This window comes from Gymnogyps californianus, chromosome 14 (assembly GCF_018139145.2).
Source record: "Gymnogyps californianus isolate 813 chromosome 14, ASM1813914v2, whole genome shotgun sequence".
NCBI classification, from domain to species: Eukaryota; Metazoa; Chordata; class Aves; order Accipitriformes; family Cathartidae; genus Gymnogyps; species Gymnogyps californianus.
The window spans coordinates 14,698,636-14,725,667 of NC_059484.1; the positions used below are offsets into that span (position 1 = coordinate 14,698,636).

A 27,032-nucleotide genomic window follows, 5' to 3' on the forward strand; every position below is an offset into this window, starting at 1 on the left:
TTGATTGAAATTACCCAGTTTTGTATTTTATTTTCAGTTTCGTCTTCTTTCAGAGGCAGTGGAGAGCGTTCAACATCTTTAGCACCAGGACAGACAGGCACCTTCTGTACTTCTGACAAAAATGCCATCCATCCACTTCAGGGCTGGCAGAAGCAGGAGATGAAATTAATGCCTAACCGCAAAAATAACTCTATTACATACAGTAGTTTGAACTGTAAAGGATGTGACAGAGATATTTATGCTTCAGCTGTACTTTTGCAACATTTGTAATGGGGCCTGCCCAGCCTCAAATCAAAGTTATTAAATTCTGCATCTAAAAAGTACTTGTTTTCAATTATTTAAATGCAGCCAAACTGATGAACAGAAGGTATTAAAAACTTCAGCTATAACCACCTCTACCTAGTAAATCTAGTGACTGAAGGAAGAACCTCTTCCCCTTGGAAAAACTCCAACATACTCTTGACTTGATAAAGCAAATCTAGACCTTTTTTATTATTTTTTTTAAACAATTTGCCAAGACTGGAATGAGAGATAAATAGAAGGCACAACAATTTCGCTTTTTTTTTTATACAAATACAAACTAAACATGAAAAAAACTCCCTATTTCAATAAAAAATTTCACAAGTTCAGGAAAAGTGTTTTAAGAGTCAAGTTCTAGACATTTAAAACCTATCCCACAATCCAAAATTTTAAAGTGGTAAAACAGTAGTTTGAATTCCTTTCCGTGATCACGTATCAAAAGAAAAAAAGATTCTACGGATACCCATTATTCCACTTTTACAGCGCCACAAAGAGAAAGGTGAATGTCAATTTTTCAAGTGGCAATATCTCCACACCAGAGGATGTTCGTATGACCCTCAAAGAATAAATCAATAGTTTTGTTTTTCTGCCCTTGAAATACTTGCCAAGTACTATGTTTTCCTACAGGCTCTTGAACGCATGCACGTGAAATATTATTCCACTGACTGACACGCACCCAAATTCAGTAGAAAGGGGGCAGAACAAAGAAAAAGAAAAAAAATAGAGACATTCCTTTAGGAAAAACCACTGGTACCAAAAAAATCCAGTCCATAAGTTTGAGGTGAACAAGAAAATTCAGTTCTTTTCTTTTTAAAATCCACTTTTCCTAAAACGTTGTTCCACAAAGCTGGAATCTGGGACAAGGACTAGAAAAAAAAAAATCACAAAACCATAACACAAACAAAAAGGGGCCAAAATAGTATCAAACGTAGCAGTCTATAACAGGCTAGGGCCACATTCCAAGATACCCAAGGCTGAAATTCACAAATCTGCAGGAAAAAGGGTTTGCGCCACCATGTCAACATCCGTGATGCATTCACTGGCGTTGCCCGATCCCCCTTCCAGCTCCAAATCCTGGCTTCTGGGACATTCCTCCACGTGGAGGCCCTCGAATCCCACCTCCCAGCCCCCCACGAGTGCCTCCAGGTCCACGTGGTCTGTTATCTCTGCGGTCACCCTCCCTGGCAGCTCGTGTTTTCTTCTCCTCCACATTCAGGCGCACCTCTCCCCTGAACATGATGGGCTGCAACAAAAGCAGAAAAGGTACTTTCATTAATGACTCACTAGTAACTCTTCAATGTCAAGCAGATTTCTGCAACCTTGTCTCATATCCTCCTCTCCATGAAAGAAAATTGAAGTGCTTTATGATTGGTTACTAGAAAATGGCGATAGTCAAACTATGCATCCAGTCTTGTGGCTTTACTGGAGAAGATATAAAAAAAGATGTGAAACAGTGATGCTTGAAAAGCCATCTCAGGCTTAAAGGAACTGAAGTATTAACAGTAACCTCCTTTCGTTAAAATATGACAATTCACAGTCTGCCATCACGCAGAGTCCCAGTTGATTCTTCTTACGGCATGAATAATGTCAGATCCTCTCTCCCACCTTGCTATACAGGCCGGTGAAGTCTTTCACCTAGGTCAAGCTCAATTTTTTAAATTGCAGCGACAAGTGGTCGCTTGATTGGGAAACCTCACTGAAGCAAGAACAGAGAGGAGCAGGACTGCAACATCCCACAAACCTCATTACAGACAAAAAGTTGAAGTCTGCAAGAATCCACGAACTACAGGAATAAGGACTCACTTGTTTCAAATTATTCCTGCAGTTGCATAACAAACAAGAACATGAAAAATATGATCCATCATTGGCACAGGCACAATGCGTTCTCATTAAACGGAAAGACTAGCCATTCACTTCTACTGAACTGTCTATAGAAGTAGAACAGATCTAAGGATGAAGCACACCATCCTCCTCTAGCCATCAGCTGTGCTGGACAAAGATCAAAGCATCATGTTACAGCCTTATTACTGACTCCAGTGTAAACTCCCACATTTCACATCAGGCAGCAGACATCAGGTTTAGCTTCACTGGCTAACAGTCTACCAAAGCCTTTTAAACTTATTTATAGCCAAGCTTATCCTGAAAAAAGTCCTACTGTTTCAGGACATATGTTTGCTCAAAGCACTGGGCCCATGTGCAAAAGAATTCACACAGTGGATACTACAAACAGAGTTTAGTGCTGTTCAAAGCAGGGTAGGAGGTGTGTTAAACTGCTTTTATAGGACTTGAGTGTATATTAAAAAAAACAAACACAAACTTATTTCAGAAAACCGTGCCCATCCATTATAACTTAAGTATTTACATGGGCTTGCAGAAAAGATACTTTGAGTGCACCAACTATTACACATTCAAAGTCTAACTTAGAAGCCAGCATCCACTCTCTTCTCTGGCTCCAGTTACACAGAGTGGCACAGTTGAACAAGTAAACAAAGGCCACAAACCGCTCCCTCAGCTGAGCGTGCCTTTGGTATTCCCTGGACATGAAGTCTGGCACTCAGCTCTTAGCTACCTCTCCCACTGCAAGAGAACTCATGAGTGAACATTTCTAGTTTGTTTCAGCAAAAACTCAAACATGCAAGTTTAAGTCACTGCTGAAGACATTCACATATTGCTTGCAGCTCAGAAATGGGGTAAGGACCCACTGTCCCTGTACTACTTGTTCCCACACCAATTCAGGCCAAAGTCAACCAGATTTACTCAAGCTACTTTTAGCACTGGTTTCAAATCATCTGTTTTAGACTTTATCCTAGACCACATTGGAACTGCTCAGCCCAGGATAGTAGAAAAGCCCCTAAGGAAGCAACTCTCTATCAGCATTCCAATCTTCAATCACCAGCTCCCTGCAAGAGTTCTAGGGCTGCAGGGCTTGATATGCACTAACTCATCAAGCATTGCCACAAATGCTGCTGGCATCCCACAACTAAAGGTGTCTAGCCACATGAAATATCCCCAACTCAGACCAAATCTCAAAGCTTAAAAATCTGCACCCAAGTTACCTTTCAATTTAAGAACAGAAATATACTGGCAATACTGCTGTACAGTAAGGAAGTAAAGAAGAAAAGATGTCCCTGTCTGGTGAAAAGCTAGGTTGTAAGCAAGCACACTGCACAGCTGTTATGGTGCATCCAGATCCATTGCCTACCACCACATCGTACAGTCATGGGGTGCACATTTTGCATTAGCAATCACTGCTAACAAGCTGAGCAGGTACCTCCTGCCTTTGTTAGCAGAAATTGTTTTCAACCTGCACACTAGTATAGCTTCTTCCTTTCAACCCCTTCTTCTCAGCCTCTTCAACAAACAAAATTCTACTTGTCCATAGGGTCAGACTCTATCTTGCCTTCCTGAAAGCTATTTACCTGCTTCCTGTGTAGAGCTCAGCAACCTCCCATTGGAAAAAGGCTCTATAATGAATAAATTCATGTTCACCTAAGTTGTTACAAGCTACTACAATGACAAAAGACTCAAATCTGTACAAATGCTGCACAAGACTTGGTAATAGGAGGGAAAGACATCACACCTACTTTAAGATGCTCAAGAAAGGCCAAAAAGGGACCAAGTCGAATCTTTTCTTCTTAGAGTAATCTGAATAAAACATTGCCTGCTATTAAAAGACCAAAAACCACTGACTAGAAGTTTATTTACCCTGCTGCTAAGGATCTTCTGAACTGGTTCAGGATCATCAAACACCACAAACCCAAAATTGGGGAGCTTTCCACCACTGTTGATGCGGAGTTCAACAACATTGCCATAGCCTGCAAGAGAAAAGCCAAGTTCTTGGGTCATACATTAGAATGCCCTGTTGACCACGCTTATGGCCGCAACCCCCAAACCCTGAGAGTACAGCAAAGCAACTAACTTACTTTGGAAAAAGTCTTTAAGTTCAGTTTTATCCACATCATGGGGAAGGTTCCCAACAAACAGCTGATGACTGTCTGGGTATCTCACAATCCGTCTAGTTTCCACATCGCCTTGTTCACCCTCACGAACTTGAACAGAAAAGTAAAACTTGTTTAAGAAAAGCCAGTCCCCGCAACAAACAAAAAAACAAGCCATGGTCAGAATTAGCACCTTATAGAAGAATTAGAATCCACACTCTATTTACCCATTCTTATATAAAAAAGGTAAGCATTCTACACTAGCAAGTTTGTAACTGGTTTTCATCACCTGACTGAAGCCAAACACTTCAGTAGAAACCTAGATACTTCAATAGAATGCTAGTGAAATTCAGCTCTAAAGCTTGCCAGACATTCAGACCAAGATCATCTAAAATAACCATATCCACAAAAGTAGAAGTCATTCGCTTACTGACAAAATTAATGAGATTTTAAAAGCTTTAATCATCATATTGTTTCCCCAAAACCATCAAATAGCAGAAAACAGTTTATTCTTTGTAGCTTCTCTTACTTGGTCTAGGACCCCTCTGTGGTGGGATGCTTGTTCGCTGCTCCCTCACTCGCTGATCCCTCTGAGGTCTCTGAGGTGGGGTCTGAGATTCGGGCTTTGCCTCAGGGCGGGGCTGTATAAATTCAAAAAGGAGTTAACAGGAAAGAATCAGACATAACAGTAGGGTTGAGCTTTTAAGAGCTCACTTGAATCACATCAAGTTGTTGATAAAATAAATTTAAAATACAGGAAAAAAAATCATAGTTCTTTCCACCTGTGACTAAAATGCATGTTAGCTCATGTTGGCTTATATGCTAAAAAAACATGTCACTTGACTAAGTTAGAATGTCAGTGTCACCCCATTCACAGTTATATACAATAAAGTGTGTCTGCCCAAGGCACAGTGGCAGTTACACAGACAGACTGTATTACATAAACTCATTCATGACAAAACCTCATTCACGAACAGGCAGCGGAAAAAGAAAAGTTGCCTCTTTTGTTAAGAAGGTGCAATCATTTTAGATGGCAGATACATCCAACACCCTCAGGAACATTCCCTGTTTTTCGTCCATGACAAACAATTCCTTCTCAATCCAAAAGCCAAGCAATAACATTTTTATGAAGTCTATCAGGAAACATTGATTTTTAAAGTCTCTGGAGCCTCTGAGAATTTAGATGATACGCAAGCAGATTTCACTACATTTTTCCCCACCTCAGTTTACTGTCAGCAAGTTTAGCACTTAAACTTCTCTAGGTGCTGGATTCCTACCTGCGAGGCCGGTACTTTCACAACGTGAGGTGGTATTCCTGATACTGGAACAGCTCCACTGGGAGGGAGGTTCTTACTGGTTACTGATGCCCAGGAAAACGTCTAAAAAGAAAAAAAAGAAGATTGTAACTCAACTCCAGATGCTTTTATCCTTCTGAAATACATTCCTGATAGTACAGCTAACAGACACAGGATAACAAATTTTAACCTGTCCTTGAAATTCGGGATCCAGCCACTAGCAGTTTCCCCACAAATCATTTACATTCAAAAGACTTAGTGGAATGACAATGGAGTCACACTTCCACCCTATTTCTAAATTCTACGTAGAGTTGAAATAGGACACAGCAGTGGCCTAAGACTAAGTATCACATCAAGGTTAACCAAAGTATTGGTTTCCTGAGTACCCATTTGTCCCCTTCTGCCTCCCTTAACACTGAAGAGTGACAAAAATCCTCAGGTAGAAATAAAGTTGCATTTCACCCATTTTCCTGAGTCAGCATGTTGGTTGCAGTCTGTTCAGAATTTCAGAAGCTCTGTCTACAGACAAAGAACCTGAGCCTCTCACTGCTGCCACAGTTCCCATACCTACCAAATAGATGAAGCCTTACCTCGGCTCCTGGTATTTTAACCAACTAGTTACTAGCTAGAATTTCAACTACCTGTTATTGTATAGGAACTAATGGGAAGGAGGCAACTGATAATAAGAAGAGTAATTGAGTGGGGGGGAGGGGGGCGGTGGTGGTGAATTACAGAGCATTTAAACACTTCTAATTCCAGATACTTTTCCTCTTGCCAGAGAGAGGATAATGCTCTGTAAAATGACAGGAGAGTCAAACATACTGGTGAAACCACCACATCATAGAAAAGAGTCATCCACTGTCATTACCCTGGAGTCCTCTTGCACTGCAGGAGCTGGATCAGCAGGAGCTGGAGAAGGACTCTTTTCCACAATCTCTTCTGGAGCCGACTCCTCTAATACCGGCTCAGATTTTTCTTCCTGCACCTCTGGTTCAGGTTCCTGTTCAGGCTCTGGCTCAGGCTCAGGCTCTGCCTCTGCAGCCGTCTCTTCCAGGTGTTCCTCAATGTCATTGCTATTATACAGCACCACAAAAAGCAAGAAAAAGAGGTGGTATTGTTTTTGATTCTGTTACTGTGTGGTAAGGAACGCTACTTGCCCAATGCAGAAGTCAGGCACATTGCACTCGAGAGGAAGAACAGGGCTAATCTGTCTAAATAAGGCCACATTGCACAGGGATGCAAGTTTCGCGTTGTTACACTATAGAGCAGCAAAAGCACTACATCTAGTGAAAAATCCAGTCTCTGCGTTCAGCCTAACAGCACTTCGGTTTCAGCTGCCCAATAAACAGAAATCTTTTGACTGTCAAAGAGGAAAATCATGAGTAGCAATAAATTCATTTGACCTGTTCTACAAGCAGTCTGTATTACACAACATCTGACTTCATCTAATAAGATATTATTACCTGACAGCCTGCTCGTAATAAGCACCAGTATCGTCAGGAACAGCCTCAGGTGTCTGCTGTCTTTCCTCAGGTTCCTCCCCTTCCTCCTCTGATTCTAAATGAAGTTAGAAAAGGAAAAAATACACCACACACATCTTTAGTACTTGGTTCAAACGCAAGGCATCTTCCACAACATACAGTTGAAGTCTCTGCCGAAGAGCACACGGGAAGCACTATCAAGATGTGACATGGAGCAGACATTTCCTTATACTTCTGCTATCACTTCAGTTACTCAGTTTTGACCAAGGTCAAACAACATGTTCCAAATACTTCAGAGAAGTAGATTTATAGCCTACAAATCTGACTGGGACTGCTAAAGTAAGTCTTACAGTTCTTTTAATAGAAACAGAATATGCCAGAAAAATAACAATCATCTGCATGTCACAACTCCTTGCTGTAGTGCAAAGAAACTACAGGCAAGGAAAAAACCTAGAAGAACATGAAGCTTAATGCTGATCTGCCTTCTCCAGCAAGAAGATTTCCTCTGGTCTGGGAATGGAGTGTTGATACAGACCCAGAAACAAATACCAGTAGAACCATCCAAAAATTCCTGCTACTTACCCTCTGGAGGCTCGGTGTCAGAGTCACCAAAAACCTCATCTTGATAGCGGAATATATCGTTATGGACATAAAATTTGTTTGCAACAGAACCCTAGAAGCAAATCAAAGGGAGGAACCAATTCAATTACATCAATTGCAGTAATGCAAAAACTGAAATACTGAGAAAACAAGAACAGCTTGAGCAAATCATCCTTCCCACATAAGATTCATCCAAACTTGCCTCCTTCAACAAAATGTGTGTTATTCGGGAGCAGGTGGGGAGGGGGGAAGATGCATCATACTAGCAAGTCAAGTACGGATGGAACAATGGGAAAAAAGTCATATTGGTGCTTTTAATTCCAATAGCTCACAACACTGAAAAAGTAGGAGCAAGAACTTTCTGTGGTCTAAAGTATCAATTCTTAGCTCCAAGTCAAACTGAAAAGTAAAGTGATCTTGCAATACTCCTTTTTTCACTATCATTTTCAATTATGTGAACTGTTTTGTTCAAGAAAGGTGTCTATCTAAAAAGCCACATTAAATGCAAAGTCAGCGCTTTATATAACAAGAAAGCCTGGAATCCATGTCTTCAAACGACAGGAAGAGTTTTCCTCTTTCTACTAGTTCTTTTCAGTAAGAGGACCAGTTGCTAGGAGGGCAAATCAAAGATAAAATAACTTTAAAATGGTTAAGAAAAAAATATGCATGGCACATACCTAGTAGCCAAAAGTTAGGATATTTACAGCTGTAATTATGATACCCAAGGCTAACGTATGACCATAGAGAAGGAGCGTAATTTCCTAAGGACTTTGCAGAACATTACTGTTGAATTTTGTGGCAAACTACCTTCCCAGTCTAACCCTTCAAATTCCAACACTGAACCAGGCAGGCCTCCTTAATTGTGACATGATATTAGAAGCACTATAACAACACTAGCACTCAATACAGCATACCTCAGGTGCAAGTACAAACGTTTGCATGAATCTGCGCACGGGCTGCATGTTATTGGAGAGCTCTCCCATCACCTGGACTACAACACCATCGTTGAGAGTAGCATGGGCATCCACATGACGAATCTTTGTGTGACAATCCTTGAAGTTCAATGACAACACCTTCTTGTGGATATCCTACAAAAGAACGGTATACAGGTTACACTGCAGAAGCCGTTTCTGCTAAGTTAGCAGCTTTCCAAGAAAGCAAAAACATAAAACACTGTTCCAGAATATATTCCCTAACTCTAGAGAGAAAGCTTGGCAGCATGCTCTTTAAGTTTGCTTTGCAAGCAGTTTTACATTATGAACTTTAATAAAGGAAGTATATCTTGCCTAACTATTGCTGTTTACAGTTAGACAGATTTCTCTCCCCGTTTTTTACAGAAAGGACTTGGACAAAGGGCAATGAATCACAGCTGGATATGTGTGTCTTCTCAACCACAAAGGTAAGATAAAAGAAGGAAAGAACAGTAAGGTTAAGTACTTACAGATTGCCCATAGACTGCATCAGCTGGTTTTCCATTGGAATCCAAGCCACCATGAACATAGGAAGAGTTCTTTCCATAAAACCTGTTGGAAAGAAATATTTTAACACAAAGCTTTGTTATGTAAGAACAGTGAGCCTCTACATTAGACTGCACTATGAATAATATTCTCTCACACAAGTTTTCTGTCTGAATTATTGGAATACAGCTATACAATTCCATAATCCTGTTAGCAATTTGCGGGCAAGGGGTTTTGATCAAAGGGGAAAATGCAAAGTTCTCCTGTGTAAGCTGTAGCATTCAGCTATGTAGGATACCCAAGCACTAATAGCCAAAACCAAAGTCTCATAGGAACTAGATGATCCAATCCCATTCTCCCCTTTCTGTACAAGGCGCCTAAAGCAACATAGTACCCTGAACACCCAGGATGCTGAAGACTTCCCCTCAAGTTCTAGTTTAAAGCTTGAGCAAGGAGCAATGGTACTTTTTTGTTCATCTACAGTAAAGAAAGTACTGCAGGTAAATCTTCATAACTGAAGGATTACAAGCTAAAATGTCATAAACATCATGGTACTGCATTCTACCAGCACATAAAAGACTAGAACTGAATTCCATGGCACATTGTAAACTCTCCTCTGACCCAAACTGATGAGGTCAGCTGTCTACCCAAGTGGAGAAATACTCTGAATAAGTGTTCCTGAGATTGGAAGAAGGAACATTTCAGAAATTGTTTGTCTAGCTACTCAAAGCACAGCAAAACAAAGCATATCTTCAAAAACGAGGTTAGTTCTAGCAATGTAGGATACCTGTCCAATCATACAGGACCAATTTCTTTAGATAATAGATTGTAGTTTGCTGCACATTCATAATTTCTCTCATTTTCCTTTAAGAAAGCTGCTGGTATGACTACTGAGACATACCAATATACAAGCATACACCATTTTCAATGTTCTTCCCCTAGTCAGGGGGCATCGTATCAAGACAAAATTACAAAAATGCTCAATTAAATAACATTTATCCAACTTTCATTTACATTGATTACAACTAGAACTAGCATGCAACACACTTGATTTACATTTTTTCTTCTTTTTTGCTTAGAATACATGTCTAGCAGCATTTCAGTAACAACCAGAACACAGATATTTAAAGAATTCCTGTAATCTCTATTATCCATGTTTTAACCAGCTGATCAGAACTAAGAGCAAGCTACACCCACAGTCTGTCTTGAGTAAATCAGATTTTTAAGTGTCCAAATTCAGCAAGCCAAAACATGGTAATAAGCTTATTCACCAATTTTAACATACAAATTAAGAAATTCACACAAGAAAACAGATCATGAAGTGGAGCTTTACCTGTGCAAATAGTCAGGTGCTTGGTTCAGCAGAGTATAGTACTGCCTCACGAATTCCCGCCCGACCAGCAGGGGACTTGGCTTCTCCATCACCATTTCTTTGGTCAACTGAAAACTATAGAAAAATCAAAAGCTCCATAAAACATGAGCATTTCACATTGTTGTTCACATACCAATAGCATAAGCCACATAATCATAGTGGAAAGCATGCACCAAAACCCATTAGCTGTTTCACCACAGTAAGCAGTTTAACCAATGTGTTTTCAGAGTCATCAGTCTTTGGTGCTGAGAGGACCTCTGGGTTCCAAACCAGTGGTGGAAGAGGCTGCATGGGCAACGGAGATTAAATGCTGGCATGTTATGAGGTAATCATCCTACGTACCCTCAGTAAAAAGCAGGTGGCAAGCAAGTATGGTTCTTCAAGAGGATTTACTAAGTGGCTAAGTCATTTACAGTCGATCCAAGTTCTACTTACCTCACTTGACTTCACAATCAGAATTAAAAGTCACATGTTCTAAGGCAAAGCCTGTGCTAGTGTATTAGGGGCATTTTTAAAAGGTCAGAACAAGTCCAATCTATTTTTATCAGCAGCGCAGCACTCCTTGCTTGTGAGTGACAAGCGCTATAAAGGAATATCGGATTATATTAAAATTACTATGCTACCAACAAATGCATGCTGCTCTTCCCTTGCTTCCACCAAACTCAGCAAGTCACCTCTCGCTTAAATCCAGAAGACCAGTCAAATGAACAGCACCACCCATACCTAGGCCCAAGGACAAATCGATCTAGGTACCCCCTACCTAATTTCCATGGATCTGTAAGTTACAAAAAGAAAGTCTTTGCAGGTAGATTATCAATATGTGTATCTTCAGTCCAGGTCAGTCAAAACCAAAGCACATTCCTGTGTTTCCTTGATTTCAAATACTCATACACACTGTTCAAACTCATACAAAATAGGTTTAAACGGGTAGGGAAAAACACTAATACCAGAGAATATTCTTGCTACCTAATACAGAAACAAAAGTAGATTTTCTGCTCTGTACTCAGTTATACCAATAGGTAGCAGAATGCCTGCTTAGCAGACAGTTTTGCTGTTGATGTATTACAGACTATATGATAGCTAATTTTCCTGCAACTATTCAGGCCCTGTAGTGCCGACAGTAAAGAGCTAGCGAAAGCACTATCTGCAGTGAGTCAAGCAGATGTTAACCAAAAGGGCATTAAAAGACCACATGTAGCAGCTGAAAGAACTTTCTCCCCATTACTGACGCCCAATCCCTTCCCCTACACACTTTCCCAAACACATGGTATGCAAATTCAATATGCACATACTTAAGGTGTGTCGTGCAAATCAAAACCAATACACTACTAACTTGAGCCCTCTAAAAAGGAATTCAGGAGTCATCATTTACTTATCTGCTTTCATTTAAGACTGCACAACTATAAATAGCTCCAAGAAGTGGAGGCATCAACTAAAAAAAGGAAGTCAAACTAAGTAGTCCTCTAGCACAGACTAATCCAGATGGAGCCTGCGAAGTTCACGCCTAGGCAGTTATGTTAGGACAAGCTTTTTCTTGTCACTATACATAACAGCATCCTGTATCCTGGGTAAACAGAGTTGCCCACAACTATCATCTGAACAAAGCAAGGGGGAAAGAAAAACAGACTGCCTCTCCCATATACTTGTACTAAGCCTTGTTCCAGTTCATCCGAGGATCTTGGTTGACACTTTCATTACATTTGCTGAATTTCAGAGAAGTAGTCCTTTAAATGCTAAGAACTGACAACAGACTATAGCTTCAAAAGACAGAGGTGACCTACCAGGTTAGCGTTATTACAGTGACAGTTTCAAATGCACACCGTATATAGGCCCACAAAGGAAGTTACGACCATACTGCTGGATGTACCAGGAATGCAAAACAGAAGCTTCAAACCCCAAAGACAAGAACATACAAAAAAAGACAACATGGAAGCTGGTACTTTGGATAAAGCTAAGTCCAAATCAACCTGGCAAATTCCTTGTATCTCAAACTGTGGTCTAACACCCAACATACTGTAATCAAAAGACACAAAGCAATGTTTAACCATAATGGCAGAACATACTGATAATATATTTGAGGATGTGATCACACCCAAGCTCCCAGCAATAGTCAGCATGCACTGCATCCAGCTTAGTTGGAGATACAGTACACAAATTCCTACCCTGGCAGGTATGCAGTTTAAGCTTCAAAACAGAAGATACAACTAGAATGCTATTAATATGACAACAAAAATTGCTATAGTTTTGCACACATTGATGTGTTTTTCTCTGCTTTTAACACAACCACACACACATTTTTCACTTTGCAAGTTTAAAATTGAAATAAATGCAAAGTCCACCCATTCTATTTTTTTAAATGCAATTTTTAAGTTTAAACACAGCGGAGAAAGATCTGACAGGCTGCAGAGGATGCGTACACATGAGCACCTGCTCTTTCAGTAGAGAGTATGTGTATCACCACCATACGAGGAAATACTACTTACATGGTAACATGCAGAAACAATAAGACCAAACATGGCCTAGAACTGAAAAAGGCTTTTAAATACATTCAGAAGCTTTCAGTTGTTTGAGGATATTTTCAAGAGCTAACCATGCAGAAAGAAAGTGATACTCCATGGTTGGGTCTGGCCCGCAGGAAGTGCTCAGATTCTGCAGACCGCTTTCATTTTAGGAAGTTCCCAGTATCTGTGGTTTTGAAGAAGCCTTCGAATTGTAAGCGTCATGTATTACAGATACAGATGTCCAAGAGCAATCACAGTCTGAAGTGACAAAAACCTCAAAGATATGAACTTGTCTGCCTTCTAGTGCATGTTAAATTAGATCCCCACAAAATATTATCAGACAATAAGAAAAAACGCCACAGGTAAAGTAAGGCTAAACTGTGGGTACCACTACTGACCTCCTCATTTAACTTTGTTTCCTGTCAAGCACTTGTGAAGCTCTATCATTACAAGGGGCAGGACAACCCTAAAGCAGTGGGAGTAGAAATGGCAGACGGACGAGACCTGTACTTTTAGATCCAGTCGGCTTAACTGACAATGCAAGGCTTAATTGCTCCACAACAGTTAAAAAAACTTGCCTCTGTGCTATGAGTTTACAAGTTAGAAAGCCAGTCCTACCATATCCCCCAAGATCACTGTTTGGAGTATGGCAAGAGCTCTATATAAATAAAGAGCATACACATGTTGCTTGTTCACTCTTCTTTTTATGGTTTTTTTTGTGGGGGGAGGGTGGGGAAGGTGCATTTACTTTCTTTGTAAAGACTAGCTTCCTCTGGAATTCAAGCGTATTCCTATAGAATAGGCAGGTTTTCTACTCAGTTCTGTTAAGTGCTGAATCAGGCTCTTTTGAGAATGATTTTCAATTGCTTCTAGAATACGAATCTACAAAGCTTGACATCCTCACATAATGGTAAACTGTTACCTGTAGCACTCAACTCAACAGCTCATTCACCAAAAGCTCTTTCAGATTTCTCTTCTTCAGTGAAAGAGTCCTCACCTGTATTAACCCACTAGCACATCATATTCAATGCTGTTCTAAGCTGTCCCAATTCTGTACTGAAGACATATATAAGTGGCTTGTGCTGATTATTTGTCATATTTACATGCTAAAAAAATAAATAATAATAATTAAAAAAAAAAAAATAATCAAAGGACTTCCCTACTGCTAAGGGTGAAAAATCTACCAGAACTCACTCTTAACATGGAAAGAGGATAGCAGAGTGCCCAGTTCTCATTAAGCAGATCTGAAAAGAAATGGGAAAAACCTTTACATGACCTAATCAGAGGACAACAATCTGTTTTGACTCCTGCTGCACCTGCTGCTATACCGCCAGTTGCCATCTGTTCTTGTTCTCCAGCCAGCACAACCTGAATGATAGAAGCCAAGCACCTCCAGAGAGAATATTTGCTCCCTACCACTCATGAGCAATTACTCCACTATTCCTTGACCTAAGAATAACTGTGAATATTTTATACTGCATTTCTACCGCACAGAGCATAACAGTACCAAATGCCTGAACTGTCACTATGTTACTCCTGACAGAAGATTACCCACACATTTTCATGTCAATTCAGATAATGATGAAAGCGTGAAAAATGACAGGAAAAGCTGAAAATCAGATGATTTAAGATTCATTCATAAACATGCATTCATATTACTCCATATATGTAAAACAAATTGGATAATTCAAATTATAACAAATACACTGGAACAATTCTGCAACATAACTGAGCCCTTTCCTTAAACCAAGACACTTACAGGAAAACAAATACCTCCTTTACAGTGGTTATCACCTGGCTGGTGGAAAATTCCGCCATCTGTTACAATGCTCCTACTTGGCAGAAAATCAATGCTAGGCACTGAATTTCTAAAGTATGGTTATGTAAATTAGAGCCATTTATGTAAATTCTGTATTAGCAAATTCAGATTTAGGTCCACAAAACCTATTAGCGTATTAGTATTCAGAAAAATAATAGACTCAAAGAACACCTAACGGCTAGCATTGGTTAGTATTTTCTCACCAAATTGCTACACAGTGAAAGTGAACTAACCATTGCTGTCTCGATGCAAAATTTCTTTCTTTATTTTTAAATCAGACAAGTTTAATCTGAATCTTTTTTCTACTAGACTTCCTACACAACAAAAATCTCTCTAATGTACATCACACAATGTTCAAGCTCTCAGAACAACCAGTGACTGCAGAACCCACTTACCCTGATGTAACAAGCCAGAGGACCAGACTCCATTGAAATAAAACATCTAAGTCAGAAAATCCCAAACTTCACTTCCTAAAGTGTGTGGCCATTTTAAACATCTTCTGTCAAGAAAAATGTCAGTACTAACAGAAAGACAAGTTAAAGTTTACATTGAAGCATATTCTAAACACGCCACTGTTTGTTTTTAACATTATCCTTATGCCTTTGTTCTCTGTCATCTTCATTTACCTATTTTTTACTTGCATTTCAGTACAAGAAACAGTCTCAAAAAATCCGAAGTTACTACAACGCATTATAGTTCTGTTTGACTGGAATATTACACAGCAGATACAGGGAACAACCCTACAGCAGTTCACACTTTCTCTTTTGGCTATTCGTGTGCTATAATGCGACTCATCTGATACTACATTCCTGCCCACCTCTACAAATTGGTAGTTTCCAGAGTACCCAAACAGTCGTTTTGCCCCCCCATCCTTTTAATTACAGGTTTAACTGACTAAGATACTCTCATAGAGCTGTTACACTGTTTCCAACAACCTAATTAGCTTCTATGAAATATAATTCAGATCTTTCATTTCTACAACTTTACCTCTAACTATACAAAAGCAATTCTGACAGTACAATTGACGTGGTACCCAGACGAAGATATTTCTCCCCTCTAAACCAGAATGTCAAACTTTTCATGCAACTCTACTCCCTCATTTTGATATTAATTAATTCCTTAACACAAAAAGGCTTTTTGAAAACTTAAGAAACACCCAGAGAAGCTCACATGGAAAAGAGATGTCTGTATCTAAGCACATCACACTACAAAGCTGGCAAACAGCAATTTTGCTAGACATTAAAGGTCTGGTCAATAGTTAATAGGATTGCATAATTAAGTGTCATTTGGGATTTCTCCAGGTTGCTTAGCAACAGGTGAGCATGTTCAAAGCCACAAACCATTTATCTAATGGAGTAACCAGCACTAGAAGCAGTTACTACTGCTGCTTTGGACAAGAAAAAAAAATAGCCAGTACAAATAAAATCATGAAGAAAACTCCTCATATGCCTCCAACAGGCATAATATAGATTAAAAGTTAACAACAAAAGCAAAACAATTCCAGTTAATTCCAACTCTCCATACATTTTACATGACTAGCATCTGCTAGTGCTGCTGACTAAGCAAAAAAAGAGAAGCTGGTACCTGTGTGAATTACGATACAAAACATTACAGAGTGAACAATGAAATACAAACAAGCTAAACTTGCATCACTAGGCAAATTCCAGTGCCCATCTCAGCTGGGGATTTATATCATTACACCAGCTTGCTCTCAAGTAAGAAGAGTAATGCAAACCTTTTCAAGGAAATGCGTATTTAAAACACTACAATATACCAGATACACTAAGATGTGAGATTCCCTTCTTATTTTAATACAGCCTTAACTGAGGGGAACAAAAAAAAAAACAAAACAAAACAAAAAAAACCCAACCCAGTTGTTGACCCCAAGCCTAAATTATGAAGTGCTGAAAAAGCACCTCAAATAAGTGGGCAACCACAGTCTCAAAACACTAATCTCCTCTAAAAAATGGGTCTCATTACTTGCCTCCCACTGGATGCAGAAGTAAAAAATGTCAAAAGGAACAGCGTCACAGCAATACAGCCTGTATTTTATACAGAAGCCATTACAGACAGTTGCCTGCCTGCAACCAGTTCAACTTTTTTGTATTTTGACAGATTCAGAGGGAAAGTATTCTGTCTGAAAGAAGTTGTCTTAAAGGTGGCACTATTTCACAGGAGGCAAGACGCTTGGAAGCCAGAACCTGAAAGCTAAATGATGGGATAACTTATCCAATGAATAATGAAATATTTGAAAATCAAATTGGAACAAGTCATGATGTTACCAGCATTCAACTCTTATAGTATCTCCTGGAAACATTAAGATAGTCCATAAGATATATGTATTCATTAGGAACTGCCAGAAGCAGGCACTCCCCAACCAATATCAGAGCAGTGTGAAGTGCTAGACATATCATGCAGACAGGGGAGCCTTTGTCAATAATCTTCAGAACCAACACCTAATAAAACATGGATCTGGATCCTCAAACTTAACCCAGCCATTTCTCCATTCACTACAGCGACTAGTGTCTACTGTATGACAACCACACAACCTATAAAGACATGCAGTGCCTAAGTTCATAGGGTACTTGAGGGGTTACAAGGAGCGGGATCCTAAAAAAAAAAAATAACCATGCAGCAACCAGAATGCTGCCTCCTTGGGCAAACAGCTTTCTCTGTGCTTAATTATCCCGATGCTGCAGAAAGGCAGAGCAATACCTGAACCTCTTTCTGAAGCTCTTTGAGACATACTGAAGGACGCTATGGAAAAGCTAGACATTACACCAACATATGGATAAAAAAAAAATCAAATTAGAAGCTTAACTATTTTCTAATCAAAGTATCCAAGCAATCAATCCAAATTTAAGCACAAGAAAAACATTTTCATTACAAGATTAAAAAATAATTCAGAATTACATTCAACACTGCCCATGCTAGTACTGAAAAATCCCTCTGCTTGCCAGTGCCAGATGGGAAGCCTTACTCAGCAGCAACGCACAGCCCTTTAAACACTATAAGAATACAAATAAACAAACCATGAATTGCTGCAGAAGAGCTGTCATTCTAGAAGTCAGCCTGTGTTTTTGCTAACAAACCTAAGTGTGATCCACAAGTTGATGGATATGATGGAGTCTGCCAGTTTGCAGACAAAATTCAGTGCTTCCTGTATTGTTCAGCTCTGCCAAGCGAGAGAGAGGCAAACTGAAGATTTCTACCGCTATTATTCAGAATCTAAAAGAACAGTGACTATTTCAGAGAAATATAATTTCTAGAGCATTAAGCTCAAAAGGAGAGAAACAAAATACAAAGACGACTACCTAAAGCGTTAAGTTAAGGTAGTTGAGACCAGCATCTATACCTGTACAGTAAGAATGTTCATCTGGGGAAGAAAAAAGATACTAGATACTATTCCTGTAGGTAGTAACATAAAGGTTCAAAGACAAACAGCAAATTAGGTCCTGTTTAACAGGGGAGAAAAAGAGAATCTAATCTAGAAGCACCTTAAAAATTTGGTATTAAAGGTAAGTGGTATCACAAGAGTTTCCTACCAAGTTGTTTTGCTTGGATTCTCCCCTCAAAACACTTTGCCTTCCCTGAGTGCTGGGCCTATTCTGGTGTGGGTTTGGGGTTTTTTTTCCTTTCTTCCTTTTTAAAGCCGTATCAACTGGCCTCCAATTTTCTACTTTCTACAATCATCACTTCTATTCAGCAACACAAAAACTAGCAATACAAAGAGAAGGAGGATAGCATTTCTGCAGAAGCAGCATAAGCATTTGAGTCTTTGCTTAGAATTAGCAGCAAGAAACAGGTTTTATTGTAAGTTAATGTTTGTAACAGCTGCCCTATGCCCATGACCCAACAAGAGCTGTCTTTCAGTAGCCAAATATCTGGAGTTCCCCTTTAGACTGCAGCTAAGGTATTTAGCATTACTTTTTGGAAAGTTCTGCTGTACTGTGTCACAGGAGAAAAATACTCAGAAGACACACATCTAAATTCTTTCTTATGTTACAAACAGATCAGCACACCAAGTTTCACATGCAGTTTATTACCTACTTTTGTTTCAATAATGTACACTATAGATTTATGATAGGGGAAGTGAAATTTTTGTCTTCTGTTCTCAGATGTCTCAATATGGCTTTGTATCTCTCAAGTCACCAGAAGTTTCCTACTCATTACACAAAAGCGATACGGAGTAGGCAAGGTGGAAGCTCTAGAACTAAACACACAAATTTAAGTTCCTATTACTTAAGCTTTATTGCCTAAAAACAACAACAGGAAAAAAAAAAAAACCAAAGCACCAAATTAGACATCTTAATCTCTGGTACTTCTAGATGCCCAAAAGGCAACAAGAAAGCCTGGACTGATAGCTACTTTGCTAAATCCCTCCTGTGGCAGGACTCTGCCATTAAAAACAGACTTGCACACAGTCTCAGGTACAACCTGAAGCTCAATCACTATTTGGGGATTTTTCATGAGACAACTTCGCCTGCAATAGGTCTCACCATACAGGTCAGTCAATATTTTTATTTTTAAAGCACATATAGACAATGTGATCATCCTCCAATAACAGCTGCCCCCAAGACAGTCACAATAGTCTGTACATGCACTAATTCCTTCAAATTCCTTTGTGCATTTCCAGAAGTACAGTTCTCAATTGCTGAGAAGCTGTAACCAGGTACGGTAGGTAAACAGCTCCAAAATGAATGGAACATGCCTCATCCCCTCTCATTTTTATACTAGAACAGTTCTGGGAGCTGCTCATATCCTGCTTCAGTTTGACAGAGAAAAGCTGGAAATAATCTTGCCACTGAAAAGAAGTTAAGCAAGGCTGCTGTAGAGGGACCTGCTGTAACATTAAGCTAAGATGATCTGCCCTGAGCCTAACTAATAACACTTCATATCATCACAAAAAGATAGCTACATCGCATTTAGCATTACAGAAGAAAAACTGGCCCTTGTGATTTGACAGAAGTCCAAAATGAACTCCTCTTGAAAATCTGAGCTCTCTCAAAACTCAAAGCCTTGAGAATTCACAGAAATATTCCTACATTTTTTTTTTAATAATAGCCTGTGGAGGAGAATCTGATTTAGGATTTTCTCCTACACCTGGGTGAAGGACTTCCATTTCTAACTGGATCTATTCCAACCTCATTTACCCTACAAATAGAAGTAATGTTTTTCTGTAAAATTGCATTTTACCTGCAAATTTCATCCTAAAGAGTGGTAGGATAGTGCTAGTCTGAATGGTTTGTTTACTCATTCTTTTAATGAAAAATAACAGTCAGCTTTATGCTTATACTGCTCTCCAGACTGCTTCATGATAAAGTAGCTACTTAGATCCTATGATTTTGCCATTAGAACAGGTTTTGTTTTGACATCCAAGAGCTGCTCCAACAACTCGATGAAGTTGGCAGCAGGTCCAGTCTTCTTCTCTTAGGTCTGCAATTTTTCCATTTGGCTCCACTGCAGCTTCTTAAAGTAAAAAGCAAAAGTTACTCATAAGCAGTCAGAAGAGGCAGATTAGAACACCTAGCTATACATACATTACAGCGAAATTCAAGCTCACTCCCACTTGCATTAAAATCACCAAGATTAAGATTTAACAAAATATTTTCTGCACGCCAAGCAACAGATACCTGTAAAGAGAGTCAACTCTTTCACCTCTACCCATGTTAGCCACAGAACACTCTTAACTTTCATATATCAACTGGATCCTAGCACTTAAGACTGATCCATCATGGCATGGTTACATTGTTAGACACTTAACAACAGAAAGTCAGCCTAATAGCAGTCATAAGTGAAACAAGAAAACAGTACAAGGCAATGCAGAAGAAAATGGAAGATGGCCACCAGCGTTTTAGAATGCAGTATTTCACATTTGCCTCAGCAAGGAATCAGGTTCATAACAGATCATTTGTACGTAACTGACAGCTCACAATCTTCTAGCTCTGAAAGCTGTACTCCACCAGCTATGTCTTTCTGGAAGAGGTCCAGACTTAATATAGCAAAACTAGGACCTCAGACCAGTATAATATTCACTGCCTGCAAAGTTTTAGAAGATTTAGGGATTCTTTTAGACTAGCTGAAGATCAGATTTCTTGATTTTTTCTTTTTTTTTTTTCTTTTAATTACTCCATAAGGTAGCTGAAGATTATCAAGTCTATTAGCAGTTTCAGGAGGAAGTTAGTAATTACTTCAACTCTGGAGATTTTATATAGGCACCTGTAAAAAAGTATCCAGTCGTCTAGACAAAACTATCACTTTTACCTTTGGTTTGTTTCAAGCACAGACTACAGCCAGCATAACAACTAGCACCACCTTGCTAGAGCCCTGCTCTACTTTGATTTCCAATTTGATTCTTCATTCATCACATTACTTAGTCAGACAAAAAGGCCCAGGTTCTAATATTAAAAACTAGAATAATCAATTCAAATGTTTTCTAACTCATCAAATAGGTCATTTATGCTAATCTTATGAGTGCTCTCTCAACAGGTACTACTGTTATGAACAGAAATATCAGTATGTACTTATAGTAAGATCGTCTTTCCTTTATTTTACTTTCATTGAAAAGTGTTGCTCTGTATATGTTCACCTTAGAATTTGCAAGGTGCAAAAGAAAACACCAGCTTTCTGAACCAACAAAGAGCTTGCTGTTTCATCAGGTGCATGAAGATTTAATGTTTAAAATTAAGATGTTCAAAGGTAGAGTATCATCAGTTGTGTTGAACTCTATTGATGCTGTTGTGCCAGCAGCAAAATGAACAGTAGAGCAGTGGTCTTATAATCAAAGTACAGACAAGTCTTCTTGTATGTATTTTTTGTTGTTTCTTAGACTGCAGATGCAAAGAGTCCCTACAGAAGATCCTGATGTTTACACTTGACCCACATAGACAAAGGAAATCTTGTCCATCAGGTCTTCTACCTTAACTTTAATTATGTCTTCTAGCCTTCAACTTAAGAAGTTCACACTTAAAAGAATACAACCTAGCAAAAAAAGGTAGTTGCCTAATTCACACAAGTCAAGAACTGGAGACCACTATTTAGCATCTGATGTATACAAGATTCTTTTTAAAAGAAGATTTACGTTTAAAAATAAGATACACATTTGCAAAGGTTCCAATGTTGATTTGATTCTTTTTCTAACAGATTTTGTACAACTACACTTTCCAGTATGTTTTAACACTTGCCTTTCAGGCAAACTAATCCCTGGAACATGTGATGCTATCAAAAAAGTTGGGAGATCTTCATCATAAAGATGCTCTGTGACTATTAGGATATAAGACCTTAAGCATGTAAATACTTACAGCTAGCCTTCAATTTAGCTATATAGTCCATCCACTAAGCTTTTTTTTTTTTTTTTTTTTTTTAAAGCTAGACTCACAACTTCACAGCATTAACTATACTGACTGAAACACCCCAGGAAAAGGTGAGTTCAGTTCACAGGATGTGAACATGCTACCACCACTATCACGGAAGTATTACAGAACTATCTATTTAGCAAAATCATTAAGCTTATTCTTTACAGAGAGAGAATAAGAAAAGTGAAAACTTGGTCAAAGGGAAGATTTCAAAAAAGGTTTGAAATGTAGTTTTTGTCTGTCAACTTCTGCACTCCCTTCCCTTTATGACACCGATCTGAAAAGTCTTGTTAGCTAAAAACAATCCAACACGCACCAACCACGTTTGATTTATGGCACCTGGAAGCATTAGCTTTCAGAGCTTGATATCGGTGTCCACGTTTCCTAAAGCTGTCACTCCTGGCTGTGAGAGCACAGGCTAGACAAAAATAGCATACACTGGAAACATGGCGGCTTGCTGCAAATGCTGCTTTCAACCAATTGTGGGGGGGAAAAAAAAAAAAAATCATTTTCTTTGTAAAGAATACTTATTATATGCATGCAACCCTTAACATAAAAGGTCAGCAGGTAAGCCCGTTGAGAATTAGTAACACATTAGATCATCCAGATCAAGACTAAAATGTACCTGAAAGATGTACAGAAGCCTTTTCTCTGGTTTTCCTCCAGCAAGTATAGCTAGGGCCTTACAAGAGACTGGAAAGTCTTCATACAAGCACTACTTCACATTTAAGTCTTGGCTTAATCTCAGATCCAGCCAAGGTCATGCGGTAAGTCAGGGTAAGATACATGCTCTCCTTCTGCTCGAATTATGACTCCCTTCCTCTATAAAGTTAGAGCAAGGGAGACACCTACGATCTGATACACCGGTACGGACAACCCCACTATGTAAGCACCCAGTATTACTCCCTCAATCTACAGCTACAACTAACTATTGAAAGGGGCTATCTCAGCTACATGCCAGGCTTTGGGCCGTCTCACACCTAACCCCCACCCCCTCAAAAAAAAAAAACCCAACAAAAAACCACCAAAAAAAACCAGCGGATCAAAAAACACCAGAGTCTGTAAAGCCGAGAACAAAGCTCGCAGCTCCACATCTCGACTCGCACAATGAAGACCCATGAACAGCCGAACCCCCCCCCGCAAATAACGCTCTCTTCTAACTGCTCGCCAAGCACCACACCATTGTACCCCGCTCCCGCCTCGGAAGTCTCTGAGCGCACCGGGGACCAGGAGCTTCCTCCCGCCTCAGGGCCCCGCTCCAGAGCCCCACAGGGGGCTGCGAAAGCCCGGCCACGGGGTCGGACAGGAGGGCGCTCGCCACAAAGCGCCGCCGGGACCGGGCGGGCCTCGCGCGCGGGACCGGGACAGCGGGAGCCGCCTCGGAGCCGGGAACGCGGGGGAGCACCGGCAACCGCCCTCCCGCAACAGACCGCGGCCTACCGGGGGGGGGTGGGGGGGTGGAGGGGGGGCGGCGAGGGAAGGAAGGGGGGCGCCTCAGGCCAGGCCCTGTGCGTGCGGCCCGCAGCCGTCGCCGGGAGGACGTGACCCCGCCGGTGGCTCCCGCCCGCTCTCCCTGCGGCTGCGGGCCCTCACCTGCGGGCGGAGCGGGACGGGAGCGGGAGGCGTCGCTTCACCACAGGCCTGCCCGGCGGACGAGAAGCACCTCACGCAACGGCGTGCTCTGCCGCCGGCTAGATATATCCGGCGCGCAGCCTACCCCAACGGGAGGCGGCCCAGCCAATCAGAGAACGGCGGTCGCCTTCACTCGGATGCTAGTTGGCCCACAGTGGGAAAAGACGCGGGCGGATAACTGAGAGGCAGCTCAGTCTACCAACCATACGGGCTGGCTCCGCGGGGCAGTAAGAGTGACCGACACCTAGCAGAACCAATGGGCGGTGGCGCTCCCTCTGTCGGGGTGGGACAAGACCTCACAGATTTCCCCTTTAGCCAATAGGACGACGCTACCCGCGCTACCAACCTCGAAGGGCGGGGCAGGCCTGACGCCAGTATGGTTGAGCCGCACAGCAGCGCCCTTGAGAAGGTGCTGGTAAACCCCGTTATAGAGCGGGGCGGACCCCTCTGTGCGGCACAGAGCGCGGCGGCCAATGGGAGAGCGCGGCGGGCCCTGACGGACAGGCCACCTCCGGAGTTCTTAAAGGGACAGGCAGCCCGCCACGAGGGGCGGTGTTCCGCGCCCAGCACCACCCCCTGCTGGAGGGAAGGGGACGGCGCCCAACATGGCGGCGGGGAGGGCTGGCGGGCCTGTGGTGTGGGCTACGGTGCTGTGTGCGCAGGCCCTGCTGCTGCCTCCCTCAGCACAGGGGCACCCAGTCCCCGGCCCCGCACAGGGCAGGGCCGCAGACCCCTAACAGTGAACAGGCTGCGGCCTCCCGCCTTGATGGCTGCGCCTCCTCCAGGCTGCCACAGCCTCGTCTGCACCACAGGTGCTCACCCAGCCTGAGGCCAGGGCACCCACGGTCCCGGCACAACTGACCCACTCACCTGAGAGAAACCACCAGTGGGGGTGGATAAAACGAGCTTTTCACCCTAAAGAGCTCCCGTGCAGGGCTGCAGCCAAGGCCACCTCCACCAGAAACAGCCCCAGCCGCTCGCGGAAGGCGGTGGTCACCATCTCCAGGCTAGAGAAACAGGGGCTGGCTTCCCCGGTCCCTTCCCGGGAGACCTCAGGCAGAGCCGGGAGACTGATGCAGCTGCTTTTCCTTCACAACTTCTGAGCACAGCAGACAGATGGATCATCTGCCCCGGAGGAAAGACAAGCCAAGCAAGGACATTTTCTAACCTACCTTGCAAGGCCCAAGTAGTCCTGCAAAGGAGAAGAAAGGCCCCAAAGCTCACACATCCTTCCTCACCAGCAGATGCTGGTCCAGGGAGCCCGAGGAAAGCAGGAGGGAAAGGAACCAGACAGCGGGCCTGAGCCAGCCAGCTCCCAGAAGGCCATAGCTTTCCATTTGTTTGTGTCACATCCCATCCCAAATGTATGACATGAAGCAGTCAGAGATATATTTCACCCTATAACAGTGACTTCCTCCCCACCGCCATATCCCTGAACGCTGCCTAAAACCCTCCCTGCTATGCCTTGCAGCTAGAGATATAGCCAGTGGACTGGCATGGGGCCATGCTCAGCATTAATATCCTTCCCCCCCACACACCCTGGCTATTTATAGACTAAGCCACATCATTGCAATCTGCCAGTTCATAAATCAGTAGCGGAGACTTTTGCAAAGTTTAACATGAGACCAGTGACCCAGCACAACAGCCATCCAAAATAAATTCTGCCAGGGGGACCCCAGGCATCTCTCCCCAGAGCAACAGGGGGACAGGTAATTCCTCTTTTATAAAAAGGTCAGGACAACACCAGGGTCCTAATCACGTTAAAACGAATGCCCTCACTCCCCCTCTGCAATGGAAGCTCGCTAGGAAAGGCATTAGCATCATCTTCGGCTCAGTCTTCCTGGCAGGGGCTCAGCCTGTTCAGTATCAACTCAGCGCGAGGGGGAGGGTTAGCCAAGGCCAGCCGACATCCCAGGACGCAGCTCCAGTTGGTGTGGCAGCAAATAACCAGAAACACCCCAGTTATTTTTCCTGCTACAGGTTAGGCTTCTTAACAGGAAGATACTGAAGCCCAGCACGTGCTCAGGAAGTATCGCCCCCCACGCAGCTCTGCCAGCTCTTCTCAGCCCTGACGTACTGCACTGTCTCCTTTCCTGGTTACCCACAGCCCGCCAAAGCACCCGAGCTGCTCCCGGCCCCCATCACAGCCTCCTCCACCTTGACTCAAGTTTTTAAGAAAGAGGCCCATTCTCCTTCAAGGGGCCAAACAGCCAGGAAAAAAAAAAACAACAGACCACCCCAAAGCAGACACACAAACATCTTCAGGGACCAGCATCCTTTCTCTCAACCTGCTTTGAAGTAGAGACCATACCAAGCCTCCTTCATTCAATAACCCAGTCTACCAGAGCTTGCCTAAGCCAGTAAATCTCAAAATCTCAACAGACAGAGAGGAACAAGCTTTCTGAAGCAGCACAGCCAACCCTCACGCCTCCTGCCCCATCTTTATGACCCTTCCCACCTCCATCCCGCAGCCACTTTGTCTCTGTGCCAATCATTAGCCTGTAATGCAGGCAGGCAGAGCACCAGGCAGGGTGCCGGCAGCTGTTAGGGATCCACACTGAGTACAAACTTTCTCCACCACTTTCACCTTAACCCTTTCTGGCATCTCATGCCTTCTGATGGCCTCAGCCTTACTCCCACCTCGGGCTTCATCCTAACCCGGATGGCATCGGTCCAGCCACACAGCCCTGGTGCACCTCCTCACGAGGAGCAGCAGCATTTTAGTATCAGAAAAATGGGAAGAGAAGCATAACCACGAAAAGCAGGGCTGTGTTTCAGCAACAAATACTCCTAAGAATTAAATCACTGTCCCCAAAAGGCTACTAAAAGCCATTTGGTCAGTGTGAAGAACAGGCCAAAGAGCATCTGAACGCCTGCGTCCCACGGCCTAAGCCAGTTCACGGCAACGCAAAAAAAAAGCCACCAGCCCCAAACTCCTGGTGTGCTGAAACCTTCTCTGTGCAGCTGCCTCCGGCCTCGCTGCCCTCCCTGGGTTCTCTGCAGCTGACACCGATTCCTGGCCCACGGGTGACTTTTCGCAAAACCTTCTGAACCCCCGTCTTCGGTGGAGCTACGGGCTCAGAGATGAAGGCGGCCGCAACGGTCCCACCCGTGCGAGGTTACCGAGAGAGGCCGAGGTCCCCCCCTGCCCGGGGAGGCCGGGCGGCGTCTGCCCCGCCGCTGCTCTTGTGTACGGGAGGGGGCAAGCCCGACCCCCCGGGCGGCTGGGGCTGGTGTGGGGCTGCCCGGGCCGGGGGCTCCGCGGGGGCCGCCGGCCTCTCC

At 42.3% G+C, this 27,032-nt stretch overlaps 1 protein-coding gene across 4 annotated transcripts; it reads right to left on the reverse strand.

The window, feature by feature from the left end:
- Positions 1-464: 464 nt before the first annotated feature.
- G3BP1 (G3BP stress granule assembly factor 1) lies at positions 465-26,716 on the reverse strand. 4 transcript variants are annotated; one of them, XM_050905453.1, is made up of 12 exons: positions 26,702-26,716; positions 10,405-10,518; positions 9,056-9,137; positions 8,529-8,702; positions 7,597-7,687; positions 6,997-7,090; positions 6,402-6,606; positions 5,516-5,617; positions 4,768-4,879; positions 4,224-4,349; positions 4,006-4,136; positions 465-1,543 (listed from the first exon to the last, which is right to left on the reverse strand). In XM_050905453.1, the coding sequence occupies exons 2-12, from the start codon at positions 10,497-10,499 to the stop codon at positions 1,337-1,339; spliced, it is 1,419 nt and encodes a 472-aa protein (XP_050761410.1). In that variant the 5' UTR covers positions 10,500-10,518; positions 26,702-26,716; the 3' UTR covers positions 465-1,336. The 4 variants fall into 4 exon arrangements, with proteins under 4 accessions (XP_050761410.1, XP_050761408.1, XP_050761407.1 ...); XM_050905451.1 differs by lacking the exon at positions 26,702-26,716 and adding an exon at positions 24,923-25,062 and having other exon boundaries at positions 4,006-4,115; XM_050905450.1 differs by lacking the exon at positions 26,702-26,716 and adding an exon at positions 24,923-25,062.
- Positions 26,717-27,032: the final 316 nt, after the last annotated feature.